Source organism: Hakea prostrata, chromosome 9 (assembly GCF_041222555.1).
Source record: "Hakea prostrata isolate BN-2017 chromosome 9, UWA_Hpros_2, whole genome shotgun sequence".
NCBI classification, from domain to species: domain Eukaryota; kingdom Viridiplantae; phylum Streptophyta; class Magnoliopsida; order Proteales; family Proteaceae; genus Hakea; species Hakea prostrata.
Genome location: NC_142608.1, coordinates 48,160,351 through 48,177,984, shown reverse-complemented (window position 1 = coordinate 48,177,984; position 17,634 = coordinate 48,160,351). Strand labels below are relative to the sequence as shown.

General features: G+C 38.1%; 1 protein-coding gene across 2 annotated transcripts in view; it reads left to right on the top strand.

Moving 5' to 3' along the window:
* Nucleotides 1–17,634, top strand: part of LOC149005385 (uncharacterized) — a 29,082-nt gene that overhangs the window by 2,210 nt on the left and 9,238 nt on the right. For both annotated transcript variants that reach the window (XM_089169552.1, XM_089169553.1), the window contains exons 2-5: nt 10,067–10,196; nt 11,429–11,919; nt 12,613–12,693; nt 12,822–12,920. In XM_089169552.1, coding sequence (XP_089025678.1) covers nt 10,067–10,196; nt 11,429–11,919; nt 12,613–12,693; nt 12,822–12,920 — 801 coding nt within the window. The remainder of the gene's footprint in view (nt 1–10,066; nt 10,197–11,428; nt 11,920–12,612; nt 12,694–12,821; nt 12,921–17,634) is intronic.

The window sequence follows — 17,634 nt, the reverse complement described above, 5'->3', positions numbered from 1 at the left end:
GATGATAACTAGGTGATGCAAATGCACCCAAGGTGAGTGTCATATATCCGTAAAATATTTTAACTTTGTCGCTGCTAGCAGTTCTAGGTATCTTTTTCTTCCCCCATTTATTCGTTGTTCTTCTTTCTTATTTTCCCATATTTGGACTAACTTTGATTTGGACTGGTTGCTATGGATGTCCAGGCATTTTTGGTGAGCATCATCTTATCAATTATGGCCATGTATGCCATTTTCCAGATAAAACATTTGTATGCAAACATAGTGTCTAAGAGACTTGGTGTCCCAAGGCTTTGGAGGGGTGTTTAGGCGCATGCCATGATTTTGCAATACAGGAATGAAAGTTGTACACAACCATGCCAATATACAATATAAATCCATGTGGTCACAATAGGATATGCTAGTAGTGACCTAACATAGAAAGACAACATATTATAAACAGAGCATATGATTAAAAGATACAAATTCATTTTAAAAAAACCATAAATCATCGTAAATTGGTGAAATGTTAACAAAGCACATGATTGCTTTGAGCCCAAGAAAAAGCTTGGATGTGTTAACCGCTATGATTCAAACAACTGGGGCATGTGTAGGATAATAATAATGGCATAAATCACCTCAAAAGAAATGCATGTGAGCTTACTCTTGTCAATATGTTCAGTAAAGAGAGTGCATCCATCACATTGTGTGTGGGCTTTTCTCACAGCATTAAGCTTATGCTTAGTGCAATTCATAGCTGTATTAGTTAAACTTTGAGGCAGCTTCAATTTAATGAGGGCCACCAGTTCTTCCAAGTTCCAAGGTCTTTAAGAGAACCAACTTATATGGAACCAAGGAAGGGGCTTTTAAAATTTTGGTTGTGGGATATGGGATGGATTATGCATATGATGTCACCTGGGTGTGAACCATTGTCCTATGAATTCCCTTGTAGGGTTACTTGGAATGAAGTAGTATCAATGATGATGGACTGTTAGTTTTGGAAAAATTCAGAATGGAGGAATATATGGTGGGATAGGGCAGTTTTTTTGAGATATGGGATGAAAAGTTATGGGAATGGGGCAAATAATATAAAGATATGATCCCTCAAGTTTGGTTGGCTAAATCAGGAGATGTAAGGGCTCTAACCCCCTTCCCCCCCCCCGAGGGTGGGGGGGATCAAGGGAGTACAAAAATTCAAGAAAATATTTATATAATGGTCAGAATACGCCAATACAGTCAGACCGGGATTTAAAGTCACTAGGTTTGTGGAGTTTATGTACCTAAAGTGTGGGACAGATCTAATGGTTAGATTGGCGTAAATCTGACTTTGAATTTGGGTGTCTTGGGAACTCAAAAATTCAAGATATATAGAAAAAAAATGTGATAGGAGAAGGTGATTGATGTAGGCTGCTAGTAATTAAATGGTGCCTTGAAGATGGAATACTAAGATGGAAAATGAAGCTTGAACTCTGATCTTCATAAACAAAGAAAGGTGGAACACCCATGTCTCTCAACCCTAAGTTGATTCCCCAAAACAAGGGGCCAATTCGGTGCTGGATCTGTATCAACCTTTGTCAAATGCATTCTACCATGGGGTACTTAACCTTACCATCACTTGCGATTGTGCTCAGTTGCCTCACTCTTGCTTTCTCATTTTTAAATTTTTCTAAAAGGTCATATCTGTGGAGAAACAAAAGCTATGATAGATGATCTCGCAGTCAATATTTTGTGCAAGGGTTTGATGGCTGATATTAAGAGGGAGGGGGCTCCACTATATCATTGGCTGCAGGAGTAGTGGAGAGAAAAGACATACTTGGCTTAGGCCTTATGTCTAGTATGACCTCAAATAGCTGACTGGAAGGCAATGATGCATGTAGCGACTCATTTAGTTGGGATAAGACTGAGTTGTTGTTTTACCCTAAAAGTATCAATAATTTAGTGGCTAAAACTACAACTGAAAAGTCTCCTTGCATGGTGAGCCCCACAGTTAATATGGGCCATGAGTTGAACATATGACTGATTTAGAAGATTACGCTTTGACCTATGGCTGATTGGCCTCACCATCCCTTTGAAACCTCATATAAGCTCCATGGCAATGGATTTGCATAATTTCTTCCATGTATGTATGATTTGTATTTCAGATGTGCACAATAGTGTTTCCTAAGTTCCCCATAAAAGATAGCTTCTCAAGAAAAGAACAATAGCTCCCATGTAGATACATTCATTCTCTTAGTTGCATCACAGTTGGCACCCAAAACAATGATGAGATGCTTGGCCGTGGAAGGTGCTATCTAGGATTTTAAAGAGAAAACACAAACTTACAAGTTCTTATTCCTAAACATGGATTTTGACTTATTTAATTATTCAGTATCTTCTAGCCTATTCAAGGAATCAAGTTTTACGTTTTGTCCCATGACTTACCAGTTCTTTCAACTCAGTATTTTGAAAATCCTTGATGTAGATAATCATAAAATTGTCATTATTTTTGTCAACTAAGCTTGAGTTAGTTTGTTTAGGTATTGGACCTTTGGTCCAAAGATTTTTCATTGCAATAGGCCACTCTAATTGGCCTAAAAGAGGGGTATTTCAGTAGGAAAATGAGATTAATTGGGGTCTTGGTACTTTTTTTTCTTTTTTCTTTTAATGTTTTGCTATCATTTGTTATTTTCTTTTGTCTGTAAGCTGGACTATGCCTGATGTTAGCAGCCCAGCTTATCCCTATTTCTGGAAGAAGTTGTTTAGTGGAATAAGTTTTATGACCAGCTTGTCATTATCTTATCCCCATCTTACTGCTCTTTCCTATTTTTTCTTTAGCAGATCTGTTATTTCAGTCCTGATTGATGTAAACCAATATTCTTGGGTTTACCTTGTAAGGATGTCACCCTAGATTAACTCTAGGATCCTCTCTCAGAGAGCCAGCAGTCTTGTAGGGGAATTACAGTTTGAGGTAACAAAACAGTACCTTAGAAGGGTACGCCAGGCTTAGAACCAAAGGGAAGGGGGTTGGTTTGGGAATTTTTTTTATTTGTGCTGTAAATTAAGTTTCAGGCCTTATCGTAAGTGGAGGTTCAAGTCTTAGGGGTTTTAGAATTTAGGGCTTGGGAGGGGTGATACCTAGGTTCAGCTGCTGCTGTTTTGGAGTTCCAGAACTTGACAGCAAGGTTGGGGGTTTGAGACTCAAGTTCTAGGCATGGTTATTAAAGCGGCAAAGCGACCAAAGCGATTGGGGCTCCGCCTTGGCGATTAAGCGGCAATAAAGCGACCAAAATGGTTTAGTCAATATTTTATATAACTACTTTTTAATACAAATACTTTTTATAATAAACTAAAGTACTAAACAAACATTCAACAATCACATTCATAAAAAAAAAAAAAAAAAAAAAAAAAAAATTCAAGAATCACAATTATGAATATGGCTCATTATTCCGATTTCCAAGTCATTGTTTATTTAATGATTCATTGATTATTAATGTTGAATATGGCTCATGAATTATTTTTAACATGACTTTTTTGTTAAATATACATGAATAATATTCAAATTGGAATTAGAATTAATGTATCCATTTTTCCCTTTTTTTAACCACACAGTGCCGATATGATAAATTAATAGATCTCATTATTCCGATTCCCATGTCATTGTTTATTTAATGATTCATTGATTATTAATGTTGAATATGGCTCATGCTTCACATTCTGTTGCCGACGGGCACTATGGGCCTCGATTCTGAAATGGCTCACATATTTAAATTTATATATGGCATTGTAAAATAAATTATGATTAAAAAAAAATAATAATATGCACAAATTACAAAATGTAAAAAAAGAGGATGTTTTAGCATCTAGGAAGCAATATGGCGCAAAAGGCGGCAAAACGGTAGTGCCTAAGCAAAAAAGCGGCAAGAAATCAGCTCGTTAGTTAAACGGTCACAATTTAAGCGGCTCAAAAATCGCTTTGCTGCTTAGGCGGCCGCATAGTGGGTAGACGCTTTAATAACCATGGTTCTAGGGCTCGAATGGAGTCAGGAGAGTGCTGTTGTTGGGCATTTATAGGTTCAGGTTTTTTCTAGTGTGTTTAAATCAGTCCTAGGATAGGTTCGAAGAGTTCTAAGGGGTTTGGGATTATTGGATTAGGTGGTTTTTGGATCGAGTGTGGGAGAAGGGGTGGGAATGCTAATCCTAAAAGGGTGGGCTAATTGGAGTTTCGGCTCAAATCGTAAGCGTTCTAGGGTTAGGAAAAATTCTACAATTAGGTTTTCTGGTTTTCCTAACCTGCCACAGGTTAGAGATGGATGGAGGAGGGAGGAAGGAGAAGGGGGATGGGCTGTGCTTGGGGTTTTGGGTTGGGGGGGGGGTTGGGGATGAACTAAAGTTGAAGGCAGAGGGGTCCTAAGGGTGCCACAGGGTTTGGAAGGGGGCGGGGGATGTCTGCAGTAGAGGGGAGGGGTGGGGGGAGGCCTTGCATGGGCTAGGGAAGAGGGAGTGGAATGGGGATGGGACGAGCTGTACTTAATTGGTTAGGAGGCTCCTGTAGTTACTGAATTACTGCTAGAGCTTGAAGAACAATGCTGGAAACTGAAGAAGAATAGCTGTTAATGCTACTGTGGCCCTCCCAAACCATGACTTGGATTTCTTCCAAAATCAAAATTTTATTCTATTCAACTTGTCAATTACAGATTAAGGAGGCTTTATATATTGCCTAAACAAGAAAAAGAATTCTGGACTCTAATTAAGAAGCCTAGTTGACTTGAAACTGACTTGCTAGCACTAATTAGAACTCTAATTTGACTAGCAACTTCCAACATAAACAAGGACCAAGTCATACCATGCTCTAGAGAGATCCAATTAAGATTCTAAGAGTAGATGTGGAGTTCTAAATAAAAGTGGAATAAAGTAGACTCTAATTAGGGGATCCCAATACAATTGAGAATCACACCTAGACAAGGACTCTGTAATAACTCTGAAAATACTAATACAAATAAGAAAACAAAATAGATTTAAGGTGTGGACAACATACAACTCAATTGGACCCAACTTAAGACACCTGAAACTTGAAATAGTTAAAAAAATACCCTGGTTTGAATTAGGGGTCCTAGGGTTTTGGGAACCAACCCTAGGGAATCCCTTGAAACAGTTTACGTCGCTGATGCCATCCTATTTCTGGTTAGAAAAGACTATACTGAGTTGCAAAGGCAGTAGACCTTCCCATGGGTTTGAGTTTATATATGAGTTCAGTTTTCTGAAACTACTATTGCCGTGGAACCCCAAGTGATCTGTTGATTGTATGGGTTTTAGGTGGGTTCCACAACCATTGCTGGTGGATTCCTGCCCTTTTGTTCCTTTCGTGCTTCTATTACTTGAACACAGTATTAAAGGTGGTTACTAGTAGTTCTTCACTCCCTGCGGCACTTCTATTTTCACTAAATTTCGGGTTTCTTCTGTTCAGTTAATAACCATTTTCTTGCTGGATCATCTGTTTTGGGATTAATTTGCACTAGTCCTTTCCTCTAAAGCTGAGCGTGGAACCCTGCTAAAGAGCTTCACATTCTCTAGTGAGGAAATGATGATAGAATGATTAGAATCAAGTTATCAGAAGCAAGCACTTGCCCGCAGCTCCTGCTGGCAGGCTCCGCGCTCGTTAACCTTACTGTTCTCTCTGCTCTCCGGCCGATCCTTGTAAGAAGCCCTTTCCTGAGCCCGAAACAAACGACCACAACTAACCTCAACCTACAAAGCCCATATTACCCAGTTTGAGCCCACATCTCTTGCCGGCCCACGTCAAAGAAAAGCACTTCTAGTAGCCATCTGATATTAACAAGATGTTTGGTGTGGTACTGAATGGTAAAACTTGTTGAGCCTGAATACAGGTTGGTGTCTCAAAAATTGAACCTATTAATGCAGCCTTGTATTCGGAGACTCAAATAAGGGCCAAACCAGCCAAGATCCAATGAAAAACAGAACCAACTTATGGTATCCGGGTAGGGGCAGTGAAGAGGCTGTTTTACGGTTTTAGTACTCGTAAGGAGATGTGGCTTTGAGAAGGAGGTTTGCAGGCCCTATTGCCCTAATGGAGGACTGATGGAAGTTGGGGTCAATGGAGGCGTCCTGAAAAATAATGGATATTTGAGTGAAGATAGAATGGCAAGGTCAAAGGGGTTTTAATACAGCGCGGGCTTGGACTGAATGGAAAGGATGATATGGGATCATGGTAAAAAAGAAAGGTGATTCCAATGGTTGGGCAATGAGTTACGATGGTGTTCAGTTGGGGGGAAAAGGAGAGGTCTCACCAGTCCTTTAATGTTAAGAAAGTCAAATTTATAGGTGAGAGGAGAAGGGGATGGCATGTAGGCTTCAAGATTACCTTAAGAGGCTGGAATGGAGAGTCAAAGCTGGATCCTTACCCGCAGGATCTGGCTTGACTTTTCCAAGAACCTTAATATTCTTCCCACCTTGAAGGTTCCTTACCAGGGCTGACCTGAATATGTACCTTGACTAGCGAACTCCTAAATTAGCCAAGCAAAAGCTGATAAAAACTGAATTAATTGAACTGTTTCCTCCTGTTGAACTTGGGGTTTAAACAGGCTTACTACTGAAGTTATAATAGATATTGGACTTGGAACAGATTCCTAAAAGGACAACAAATACTCCCATGAAATTCAACAACTAGGACTTAATAACTAACTAACAACTTACAAGGAGGCTGCTGATGTAACCTCAGTGGTACCCCTAAAGTTGGCCCCTAAAACCAGACCAAAAAGGGCATTTAAAGCTGGCCGAATATCCCATGGGTATTGGTCATTTTCGAAGCCCCCTTTTGGGGCTTAATGTGGGTCTTGACTAAATTCTCTGGATCCAAGGGTCATTGATCTACTTTTGGTTTTCTGTTTGAGTCAGCAGTTTGAGAGTTATAGTCCTTTTAAAGTTGTGTTGAGTTAGTTAATTGTGGATAAGATTCCTTGTCAAGAGAGGATCTTGTCTTTTAGAGTTTGTTTTTATTTGGAAGTTGTTAAGTGTCCTAACCAGATTCCAATCTAAGGGTTGTGGTCTTGTGGTAATTTGGTTTCTTTTTGGGGGTGGTAGTCTAGTGTTGGGATCCTCATCTATTAAAGATTCCCAACCCCAGTCAGAGTCTTTTATTTTAGGCTATAAATAGCCTTTTCTTGCATTGTAATTTTCAGTTTGAGTTTACGAATGACAATTGATTGAACAATTAGTTGTGAGATTCGTGGGAGCCCTAGGGGTGACCTGCGGCTGGTTTTGAGTTATTCTTTCTGCAATTTTCTAGTTTTGTCTTCTTCTTCAAGCACTCAAGCAACAATTCCAGCAAACCTTTTCAGCATACAAGTACAAGCCTCCGCCACCCCTTGCCTCTCCTGCACAACCATTACCAGCCCCCATCCGTGCTGGTGCACCAAACCAGCAGCCCCTCTACCACCCATGAGCCTCCCTTCCCCTTCTTCCCTTCCATGGCAGCCTAATCCCAACCTCTTTTGGAAACCTTGATCCCCATCCCCTTTGCCACCCCTTTCCCTTCCTTAGAATTGCAGGAGGCCTTAAAGTCAAGTCTTAACCATATTTTCTGCAAACCTGTTTTCTTTCAGTGACTTTAATAATTCTGCAGTTCATCTTCAACCTTGAGAAGTTGCAGAATTTTTGAATTGTTAAGTTCTTTCATCAGTTCATATTCTGATAGATAGAATAAGACAACGCATTATTCTGCCATTACAGAACCAGCAGGACTGAGCCCTTCCCAACCCTAACCGAAACCCTCACTTACCCGAGAATTCAAATTTCAGACCTGAATTTTGAAATTCAATAAGAATTCAGATCTGATTACCATACCCAGCAGGTTTAGAGATCCTAAAACCATTAGCCAAAGCATCCAGAAACCCTATTTTTGTGCTGGTTCCTACCTGGAAGATCCTGAAAACTTATCCCAAAACCCTTGGTTAGATTAGCTGCTTTACATGGCTCAAAGACTAACAAAAAGAATCATGTAAAAGACTGATAACATATGAAAGGACACATATTTCTGACCAATTTTGGCTGAATTTGCATGACTACGCTGAAATTACTAACACTTAAAAATAATAGGACGTAAAAACTGTAAATACTTCTAGGTGGCAGCAAACCTGGGGACTTCTCTTCGACTTGGTGTTACATCTGGTGCAGGTCTTTGGACCTGCATCACCTTTTAGTATATTGTTTGGATTAGTTTGCTCTAGTACTTCCTGTAAACCTGAGTCTGAACCCTGCTGAGATCTGCATATGCTCTAGCAAGGAAATATAGATCGAAGGTTGGGGAACTGTAAATACTTCTAGGTGCTGTTTGGCAGCAAGTCTTAGGGGCTTCTTTTGACTTGGTCTTCCATTAGGTGCAAGTCTTTGTACCCCCATCACCTTTTAGTGCATTATTTGGATCATAGTTATCAAAGCATCTGCAAAACCGATGCCTGGGCAACAAGGCGTTTTATGGGCACCAAGGCGATGGTCCGCATTTGTTCATGCAAAAAAACCCATACTTTATTCTCTAGGCAATGCCAAGGCACGCCTTGTACGCAATATTGAAGCTTCTTTGATATTTTGTACTAACATTTCTGTCTTTTTGGATTCTTTTTTTGACATTTTATACTTAACATCACATAATATTGGTTTTATATTTTGTTACCGTGTGACTAGAAGCATGTGATCATTTTAAGGCTAAGGGGTGAAAAAATAAAAATAAAACCTAATCTTAAAAGAGACCAAAAGATTTGGATTTATTAGAAATCAAATTAAAAGAAGAGGGAAAAAAAAAAAACCCATCAACATCACTACTAGTTTGACAATACAGAGTTAAGTATATCTACTACCTCCATTTCATATTTGTATAAATCATAATCATATGTTATTATGCTTTGTTGCTATTGTATTTTGACGAGATGAAGTTATGTTTTTTTATTTTTTATTTTTATTTTATCTCTTTATAATAATCTTACATACTATGACTCTTCAATATATGTTTAGCAAGTAGAATCATATGTTTTAGTATGCTATTTGTACCACATAAAATGGGTGGTTGAAAAAATGACACTAAAATGCTTTGTTCGCCAAGGAAATGCCTTGTGGTCACCGAATTTCCATGGCAGTTAGGAACCCCCTAGACGCCTTGGTTGCCTTGCCGTTTTGATAGCACTATCATTTGGATTAGTTTGCTCTAATACTTTTTCTAAAAAAACCTGAGTCTGGTGGCTTGCTGAAGATCTGAACATGCTGTAGTGAGGAAATGAAGATAGAATGGTCATAATCTGATGATTGTAAGATGTTTAGTGGGATATTGTAAGGTTACGAAGTACAAATGTCATGCCTGAATTTTTATCAACTGGTGTCTCCAAAAAGCAAACCTATTAGTGCATCATTTTGATTAAGCATAACTTGTGAACAAAGTGAAGTAATTAGGATTGATGAAATGCTTTTCTTATATTTCATATTCCTTGAGGCACTTTTATATAGAATGTTGGTGGTCGCATGGGGATTTGTGTCGCATTAATATTTGAAGGGAAGATGGTGGAAACCGTGGAAGATCCCTTTAAGTCTGATATATATTTAATGAGTTATGGTCATGTCCAAGAAAGGATACAATATCAAACTTGGGTCAAACCGACACATGCTAATTTGAGTATTCTCTATGTGAAATTGATGCATGGGTTGCGCTCAAAATGTCAAGAAAAGGCAGCAGAACAGTAACCCCCCCCCCCCCCCAACAGAAAAAAAGAGGAAAAAAGAAAAAAAAAAAAAAGAAAGAAAAACGAAACAGTTCTTTTTCTTAGGTTGGAGTTAGCGTGGAGAAAGTACCTAGTTTTGACTGAGATGGTCGAAACCAGGGTCAAAACTGAGAATTTGAGCCTTGCTAGTTTTAGCTTTTGCTTTATTTGTCAACTGCGCTGAGGTATGATTAGACTTTGTACCAACTCTTTGCTCATGTATTTTTTGAAGAATGTTCTTTGCAGTTATCCAATCAAATATGTTAGAAGATAGTGATTCTTATCTACTTCATGTGACATACTGTATTACTTGGTTTTTAGGTGGACTTACAACGAATTTATTTTTTCAGGGATCTGCTGCAGCTGCTGTTAGATACTTGGGTTATACCCCTGGACTTTTTATTGCTGGGCTGTTTGGTATTTTGACTCTGTGGATGTATGGTAATTTTTGGATTACAGGAATGCTCCTTATAGTTGGAGGCAAGATTTTCTCTCTTAAACTACTAATTTCTTTGTTAGACATATTGGTATATCCTTTCTTAATGTGTCACCCTTTGCTCTAATTTGGTTCCGGGGAGCATTGCGAGGATGGTATAGAAAGCAGAATTTAAATATCATTGTCCTAGGAAGATAAATCCTAGATGACCTGATGCAGATCATTCTGGATTTGTACCTACACAAAGCCAAGGTCCAGTAGATATAGTTGATTTTAGGCTAGTCCACTGCATGAAATAGATTGGATTTTATCTTTCTAATACTTCCAGTCAGACATCCAACTGATTTGACAAGACAAAGGATCTTGAGAAGTTTCTTTTGTTTGGTGGGGCAGGGGTGTGTGTGCATGTGTTGGTATCACCACTTGATGTCTCCCATCCTCTTCATGGGTTGTGCTCTTGTATGATTGGACAATTCTGACTGGGAATGGCATGGGTTGGATTCAGTGTGGATATCTGATATTTCCAATACCACACCTGCTCTTTCCCTGCAAAACATACATTTAGTTCTTAGCGTTCAAGCTAACCAGGACATATGGGTACCTTGGGTTTTTCAAATAATGTTTGTATTACCTAACCCGAAAAGGTCTTACCAATGTGTGGCAGGTCCCTTTTTGACTCGGTCCATAGCCATCCCTAATTGTGAAGTTTTATTTTTTAGGTTCTTTGTTGCATGTTGCCTTGATTGCAAGCACTGGGTTCTCTCTGTATATGTGGAAATTGTTGGTCGTTGAGTTCTTTTTTCTGCCATCTGCCCCATAAGGCTCATAGTGTCATTGGAAGAAAAAAAAAAAAAAAAAAAAAAAAAAAAAAGGAAAGAAAGAAAAAAGAGAGAGAGAAGTGTTGGGGTCCTAGGCTCCTAGCCTTTCCAATGCACAATATAAGTCGAAGCTGTTGATATGTGTTTTTATCCTATTGATAGAGTAGAATTCCTGCTCTTTTGATGTTTTAATTAGTACACTGTACACCTCATTTTCATGGACAAAATCCATGTGTACAGATCATACAAATTGGACCTTTTGGTTCTTTTGGCATGGTGAGCATTCTCTAACTTCATAGTTTTAATTAGAAATCCTTTTCTCAATGCAAACAATTTAGAAGACTGGTGTTTGGCTCTTTTGTCCCTTTGATCTTTGTCTTTGGAAGAAGTTCATCCAAACAGTCCTTTTATTCCCTCTTTTGGAGGTCATCTTAAATCTTTGAGTATTTTATGAACAGGTTATTTGTTCTCACTAAATCATGCACGCATCATGGTCTTAATGGCTACCTTATATGCCCTTTATTGTGTTAAGGTTCATGTTGGGTGGCTTGGGGTTTTTCTCTCGATAAACCTTGCATTCCTCTCAAACGATTTCTTCAATTACCTGCTTCAATCCTGTGACAATGCACCTGAAGTCACACATTTTGAAGAGAAAAAACAATCAGAACCAGTTACAGAAGATGATTTCTCAGGAAATTGTGAAGATTCTATTCCAACTAGTGATGCTGAGAACTTGAACACATTCAAATCATCCAGCAAACCTTCTACCATTTCAAGTTTTCTGAATAGCCAGGGAGAATGCTCTACTAGCCGGGTGGCAAGAGCAGACAGAACTTCATTGGATGAGATGAAAAGGATATTGAATAGTAGCACTCATTATGAAACACTGGGACTTCCTCTGTGCAAGAGCTTTGATGCTACTGTGGTGAAAAAGGAATACAGGAAAAAGGTATGCTTATTATTTTCTGCTTGCATTTTGATCCCGCTGCCTAGACAATCTCCTTAACTATTTATCATTCACTAACAGTAGCAGATAATCCTAGGGCCAAGGAGTTGTGCAGTTTCTCTTTATCCCTCCATCATTTATTTCTTTTGTGGGGTTTGGATTGAGGGCACAGATGTGTAACTGTTCTATGTATGATTTGCAGTTTTGCACACCTCATGCTAAATGTATTACTAGCAAATTAAAGAAACTATGTTCATATTCCATTGCTTAGCATGTGAAGCTGGCTCCTTTTTTCTTTCCTTTTTCTGAGAATTCAATTTTCGATGAAAAATCTGATGTCTTATAAGAGAGTTAAAAGAAATCATTGTAGCCATGTCATATCCAAAGATGCAAATGGTGACTTTGCTTCAACACCTGCAGCCCTTCATTCCCATGTCTATTATGGCACCACCTCTTTCTTAACTTGCAGTTTTCCACATGCATGCTACAGGATCAAGTTACCATTACCTCTGCCACATATAGTGTTGGGTGAAGCACCTCTCTGGTGTGATCTTCCCCTTTTTGAGTCTGGCTAAAGTTCTGCTGCAAGTTATTTGCTGTTGCTTTATTTGAGTCTGGTGCATATTCTATTTTTGTTTTCTTGTCCTTCATGATGTTTTTATGTATGTGCATGTGATCTCTATTTCTTCAGTGCAGGCCATGCTTGTGCATCCTGATAAAAATATGGGAAGTCCTCTTGCAAGTGAATCATTCAAAAAACTTCAGGGTGCATATGAGGCAAGTTTTAAACATTGTGTCGGTGCAGCTTCCTTACTAGTTATTCTGTCTAGATTGATACTGTTAAACTGGTGATCGTGCAAATCATGTTTTGGCCTTTGCAACTTGTAATAGTGATGAATTTTCAGGTTCTTTCAAATTCTATAAAGAAGAGAGAGTATGATGAACAACTAATAAAAGAGGAATCAAGGACTGTGTGTCAGAACTCCTGCAGCACCTCACAACAGGTGTGTGCATATTGGCTTAAGTTTCTAAGCATCTTTCTGATTCTGTAGAATTTGTCTCTTCTTGTTGCCAAAGTTTTGAGATTGATTATAGGTGAACATAATGAATGGAGAAATAAAATTTACCATGCTAGAAGTTATCAATTATGGAGGTCACAACACAATTCCAGTGAAAAATGTTCATTGTGCTGTTCATGTAAACATTAACTCATGAATTGTAATTTAATTATTTATGATGTATGTTTCTCTTTATGCCCTTAATAGGGTTCTGTCTTGGTATATATTGAGTGGGAGTCTCAACACAGGGTAGAGACTGCCAGGGTAACAATTATTTCTTTCTCCTTATTGTCTACGACTTTACGTATTATTTGCTTATTGAGTCTACAACTCATTTAGCAGTATTGCACCACATTATTGTCTACGACTTTACGTATTATTTGCTTATTGAGTCTACAACTCATTTAGCAGTATTGCACCACATATACTGTTTGTGTGTGGATGCACACATTTTTTAATCTTTTTATTTGTTCTGGTGGACTCTGTTTGCTGCTTGGGCATGAATTTTGTAGGTTACAGCTAAGAGTTGCTGGGCCAAAGGAATCCTTTTGATGAGGATTTCTTTAAAGCTTTTAGCTCGTTCTTATACAGTCGCTATCTGCCCAAAATTCTGTAGGGGTGCCTAATGTTGTTAACAATGGAACGGTATACATGTGAAAATGAGTGTCACTGAGTTGATCATGTTCAGACCGATGAGGGGCAAAGTGGCTTGAAGAGCTCTTTTATTTATTTTATTTTGTTTTATTTTATTTTTTTGGGTTGGAGTTGGGGTTCGGGGTGGTTATACATGACTCTTGAGGTTACTAGGTGCTACAGTGTAGATTGAGATGAGTTGGCTATGTTCAATGAAGGGCTGCCAATGTGCCAGATCATATTGGTTTCTTGCAATTTCAGTGTGCTGAGAGAACAAGGGGAAGCCTGAAGATGACATGGAACTGAAGTAGAAAGAAGAAATGAAATCGTCCATGGGCTAGCAATAGTGATGGCCTTGACAGAGGAACTGTGGAATACTTTTCTTCTGGCTTGACCCCAGATACGTAGAATTTGTTTTTTTATTTTCCCCCCTCCTTCGTCTTTCTTTTGGTGTAAAAGAATTTATCAGGGAAAAGCTGTTTCATAAAGGAGGATTTACCTTTTGGCTTATAGACATGCAAATGCACAGGAATAGGTATGCTTCTCAAGAAAGCCTTGTTTCATACAATTGGATATAGCCCCATGTATAAAAAGCCTTCTCAACCTCTCCTGGCTAAGAGAATTAGTTGTTAACAGTTAGGTGTATAGGTTTCCAGTAGAGTGATATTCCACTCATTGTACAAGACCTTGCCCTCCTAGCGAGGCTTGCTAATCTCTTTAGATTAGGCTGTCCTGCAGTGACACTGACTATTTAATAAGCAGAGTGTCACCCTGAATTATTAAATGTGTCCAAGGTTAGGATGCAAATACTTCATAGTCTTTGAGTGACATCTTGAATCTCAATTGTGATGTAGGACAGCCCCAAAAGCTAGGATATTCTACAAGAAACAGGATTCTAATCCAACTAAGACACTATAAGGGATTTGGGAGGGTTTGCACATGACGCAATTGATTTGACACTCAAAGAACAATATGGAATTAAAATTTCAGCAAAGAAACATATATAAATAACATGCAAGATAAAACTTAAAGGCTTAGGGAAGAACAAATTAGATCTATTCATTCAATCCACAGGTTAGATAAGGGGAAGAGGGCATTGCATTCAAAAAAATAAAAAGCAGCAAGTAATATGCTTTATTAATCCCATAGAACAAAATTCCATTGAAACTTGCGAAATTTCCACCAAAATTTCCCATTTTGGAAAATGCGAAACGAAATTCATGAGGACCGAAAAAAAGTCCTCTGTTTCTATCGAAACTGTCGAAATTTCGTCGAAACTTGTCGAAACCTCGAAACCTATCGAAACTTGTCGAAACTTGGTTCAACCCAGTTGGACCAGCTGGTTCATGAGGAAAAAAAATTCCCAAATTTCGTGGGAAACTTGGGAAATTTCGTGGAAACTTAGGAAATTTCGTGGAAACTTGGGAAATTTCATGGAAACCTGGGAAATTTTGTGGAAACTTGGGACTTTTTTCCTATAAATTTTGTAGCTTCCCAAATTTTCAATTTTTTTGTTTATTTCATGTTTCCCCAAATACCCACGACAAATACCCCCTCCATCAGGACTTCTCTATCCAAAGTGCGTATTCCCTCAGGTTGGTTATCTACTTATTTTGAGCATATTGATGACCAGACTCATAAAGTTACAGTTGTCGATTAACTTGACAACCATAGGCATAAAATGTCATGGGATGTCTATGTTCGTTGGTTGGAGGAGAGGATGTTACAGGCATAGTACTACTCAGCTCATAGGATGAATCCACTCTTGGCACTCCTCTTAACACTAAGTTGTATTTTCCTTTTATTGTCAACTATTTTGAAGTTAGAAATTATATATTGAATGTTATGTGCTTAAGTAGTTAAGTTTATAATGTACTTTTGGACAACTCTATATTGATGTTATGTACATTGAATGACATATCTACATTGATTTTTTTAGCAGAATACAACAAATGCATTATTTATACTCTAATTAGCTTAAATATAGGATCCCACCCCAAAATACTCTCTAAAACCTGTCGAAACTTGATGTTGAAACTTGTACGGAAAAGTCCTTGGTTTCCTCGAAATTTCCCAAGTTTCCACCTAAGTTTCCCATTTTCACCCGGTCGAAACTTGAGTTTCCCTCGAATTTTTTACTATGATTAATCCAGTAGGTTCAAAATGCATAATCAATGTCAATCGCATGGTCTCACCCAAAACCAAAAACTAAACCTAACTCAGACATCAATGAGACTAAAATAATAAATCTGAAATATGTAACCAGCAACGAGTATGGAATGGCAGCAGTTACAGTATAAGCAAGACAGCAAGGCAGCAATAGCAGTAAATATAGGTATTATGCTAGAAACAGAACTGCAGTAAGTAGAAAATAAAGAAAGACAGAAAGTTAATGGAAACAGAGAACTAGAAGCAGCAGGACTGCCATGAGGTTCTGAGAGAGGACACAAGAGAGTACAAGGAAAGAAAATTTTCTGCGGAAGACGGTGAAGTCATGGGGTTTGGAGAAGGAGAGAAAAATTCCCATGGTAAGAAGACAGATTTTTGAAAAAAAAAAAAAAAAACTGTTGGGCTTTGATGAGGAGATGAAAATAGAATTTTCAGAAGCAAAAGAGCAGCAAGAGGATGAGAAGAAATTTTACCTATCGTGAGATCCTTGAGAGAACAGAGAAATTCCTAGGTAGGAAAATAAGGCTTCTTAGAGGGAAAAAAAACAGTAGATCTTTGAAGAGGAAAGGTAGGGAAATTTTTGTGGTTCAAAATAAGGGAGAAAGGACGGGAGAAAGCTCACCTGGATAGGAGTAAGAGTCTCCACGTGAAAGAGAGAGGAGAAAACTGGAGGAAGTCTTCAAGCTGCCAGTGGTTTTTCTTTTTATTTCTCTAAGTGCGTGTTTGGTAACGGAATTTTCTGAGAAAGACGCTATTTGCGAGAATTGTTTTCTACCATTTTTATCAAGCGACAGTGGTCTGTGCACAATTTTAACCGTTGAGTAAAACTTGAGCTAAGAACACTTGAGGTGATGGAGATTTCTAAAAATTCTTGTAAAGGTGGGAAGGAGTTAGAAGTTGCATGTTAATGAAGTTTGGGTTGAATATCCCTCTTTGATGTAATTTTGACGTGCTTTTTGTTTTTGAGAATGACAAAACAAGTCAAAGTTATTTTGCAAAAACCCTTTTCAGAAAAGAAAATTGGACCGGTTCGTTTCCTGAAAACAAAAGAACGACCCATTTTACCAAACGCTTTTAGGGCCTGTTTGGTTGCATGAATCCAGAGATTTGAAATCTTTGGATTCATGAATCTGAGAATTATACCCGTTTGGTTGTAAAAATCTCTAGATTCATGAATTCTGTAGATTCACCTTTTTACACTAAAAACGTGAATCTGTAGATTTATGGGTAAGGGGTGAAATCTAGAGATTTCAAAAAAGCTATACATTTGCACATTCACAAAAATCACGTCGATCAAATAGTTTTTTAGGATGAATCCACATATTTCATTCCACAACCAAACACTTAATTTTATAAATTATGACTCCATAGATTTGAAGTCTATAGATTTGAAATCTCTAGATATTTGAAATCTCCAGACTCATGTAACCAAACAGGCGTTTTGAGAGTGAAAGAAGACCAAAAACTGTTTCTTGGCCAATTATCAAACGCGGCCTAATTCTTCATCATAATCGTGTCCCTGCTGATGGTTACATTTTGAAACAAAATAAACTTCCTAAAATAACTCAATAACATGAAGGAAAATAATTTTTTTAACAAAACAAAATCTTTCCAATATATGAAATGAAAACCCTGAATTACCCTTACATAATGCTAATACTAATATATAATACTATTAAAAAAAAAAAAAGCAATGGGGACCAGGGTCCTTAGGGTCCATATTTTCTAGTAGCTGAACCATATGGAAAGTTTTCGTCGCCTCCACCTCTAATAGTAACCACTGATGGGCGTGCATGGTGTGATGTCCCCATTAAATTGTCATCTGCATTGGAATCTGATATGCCCTCCCAATAAAACA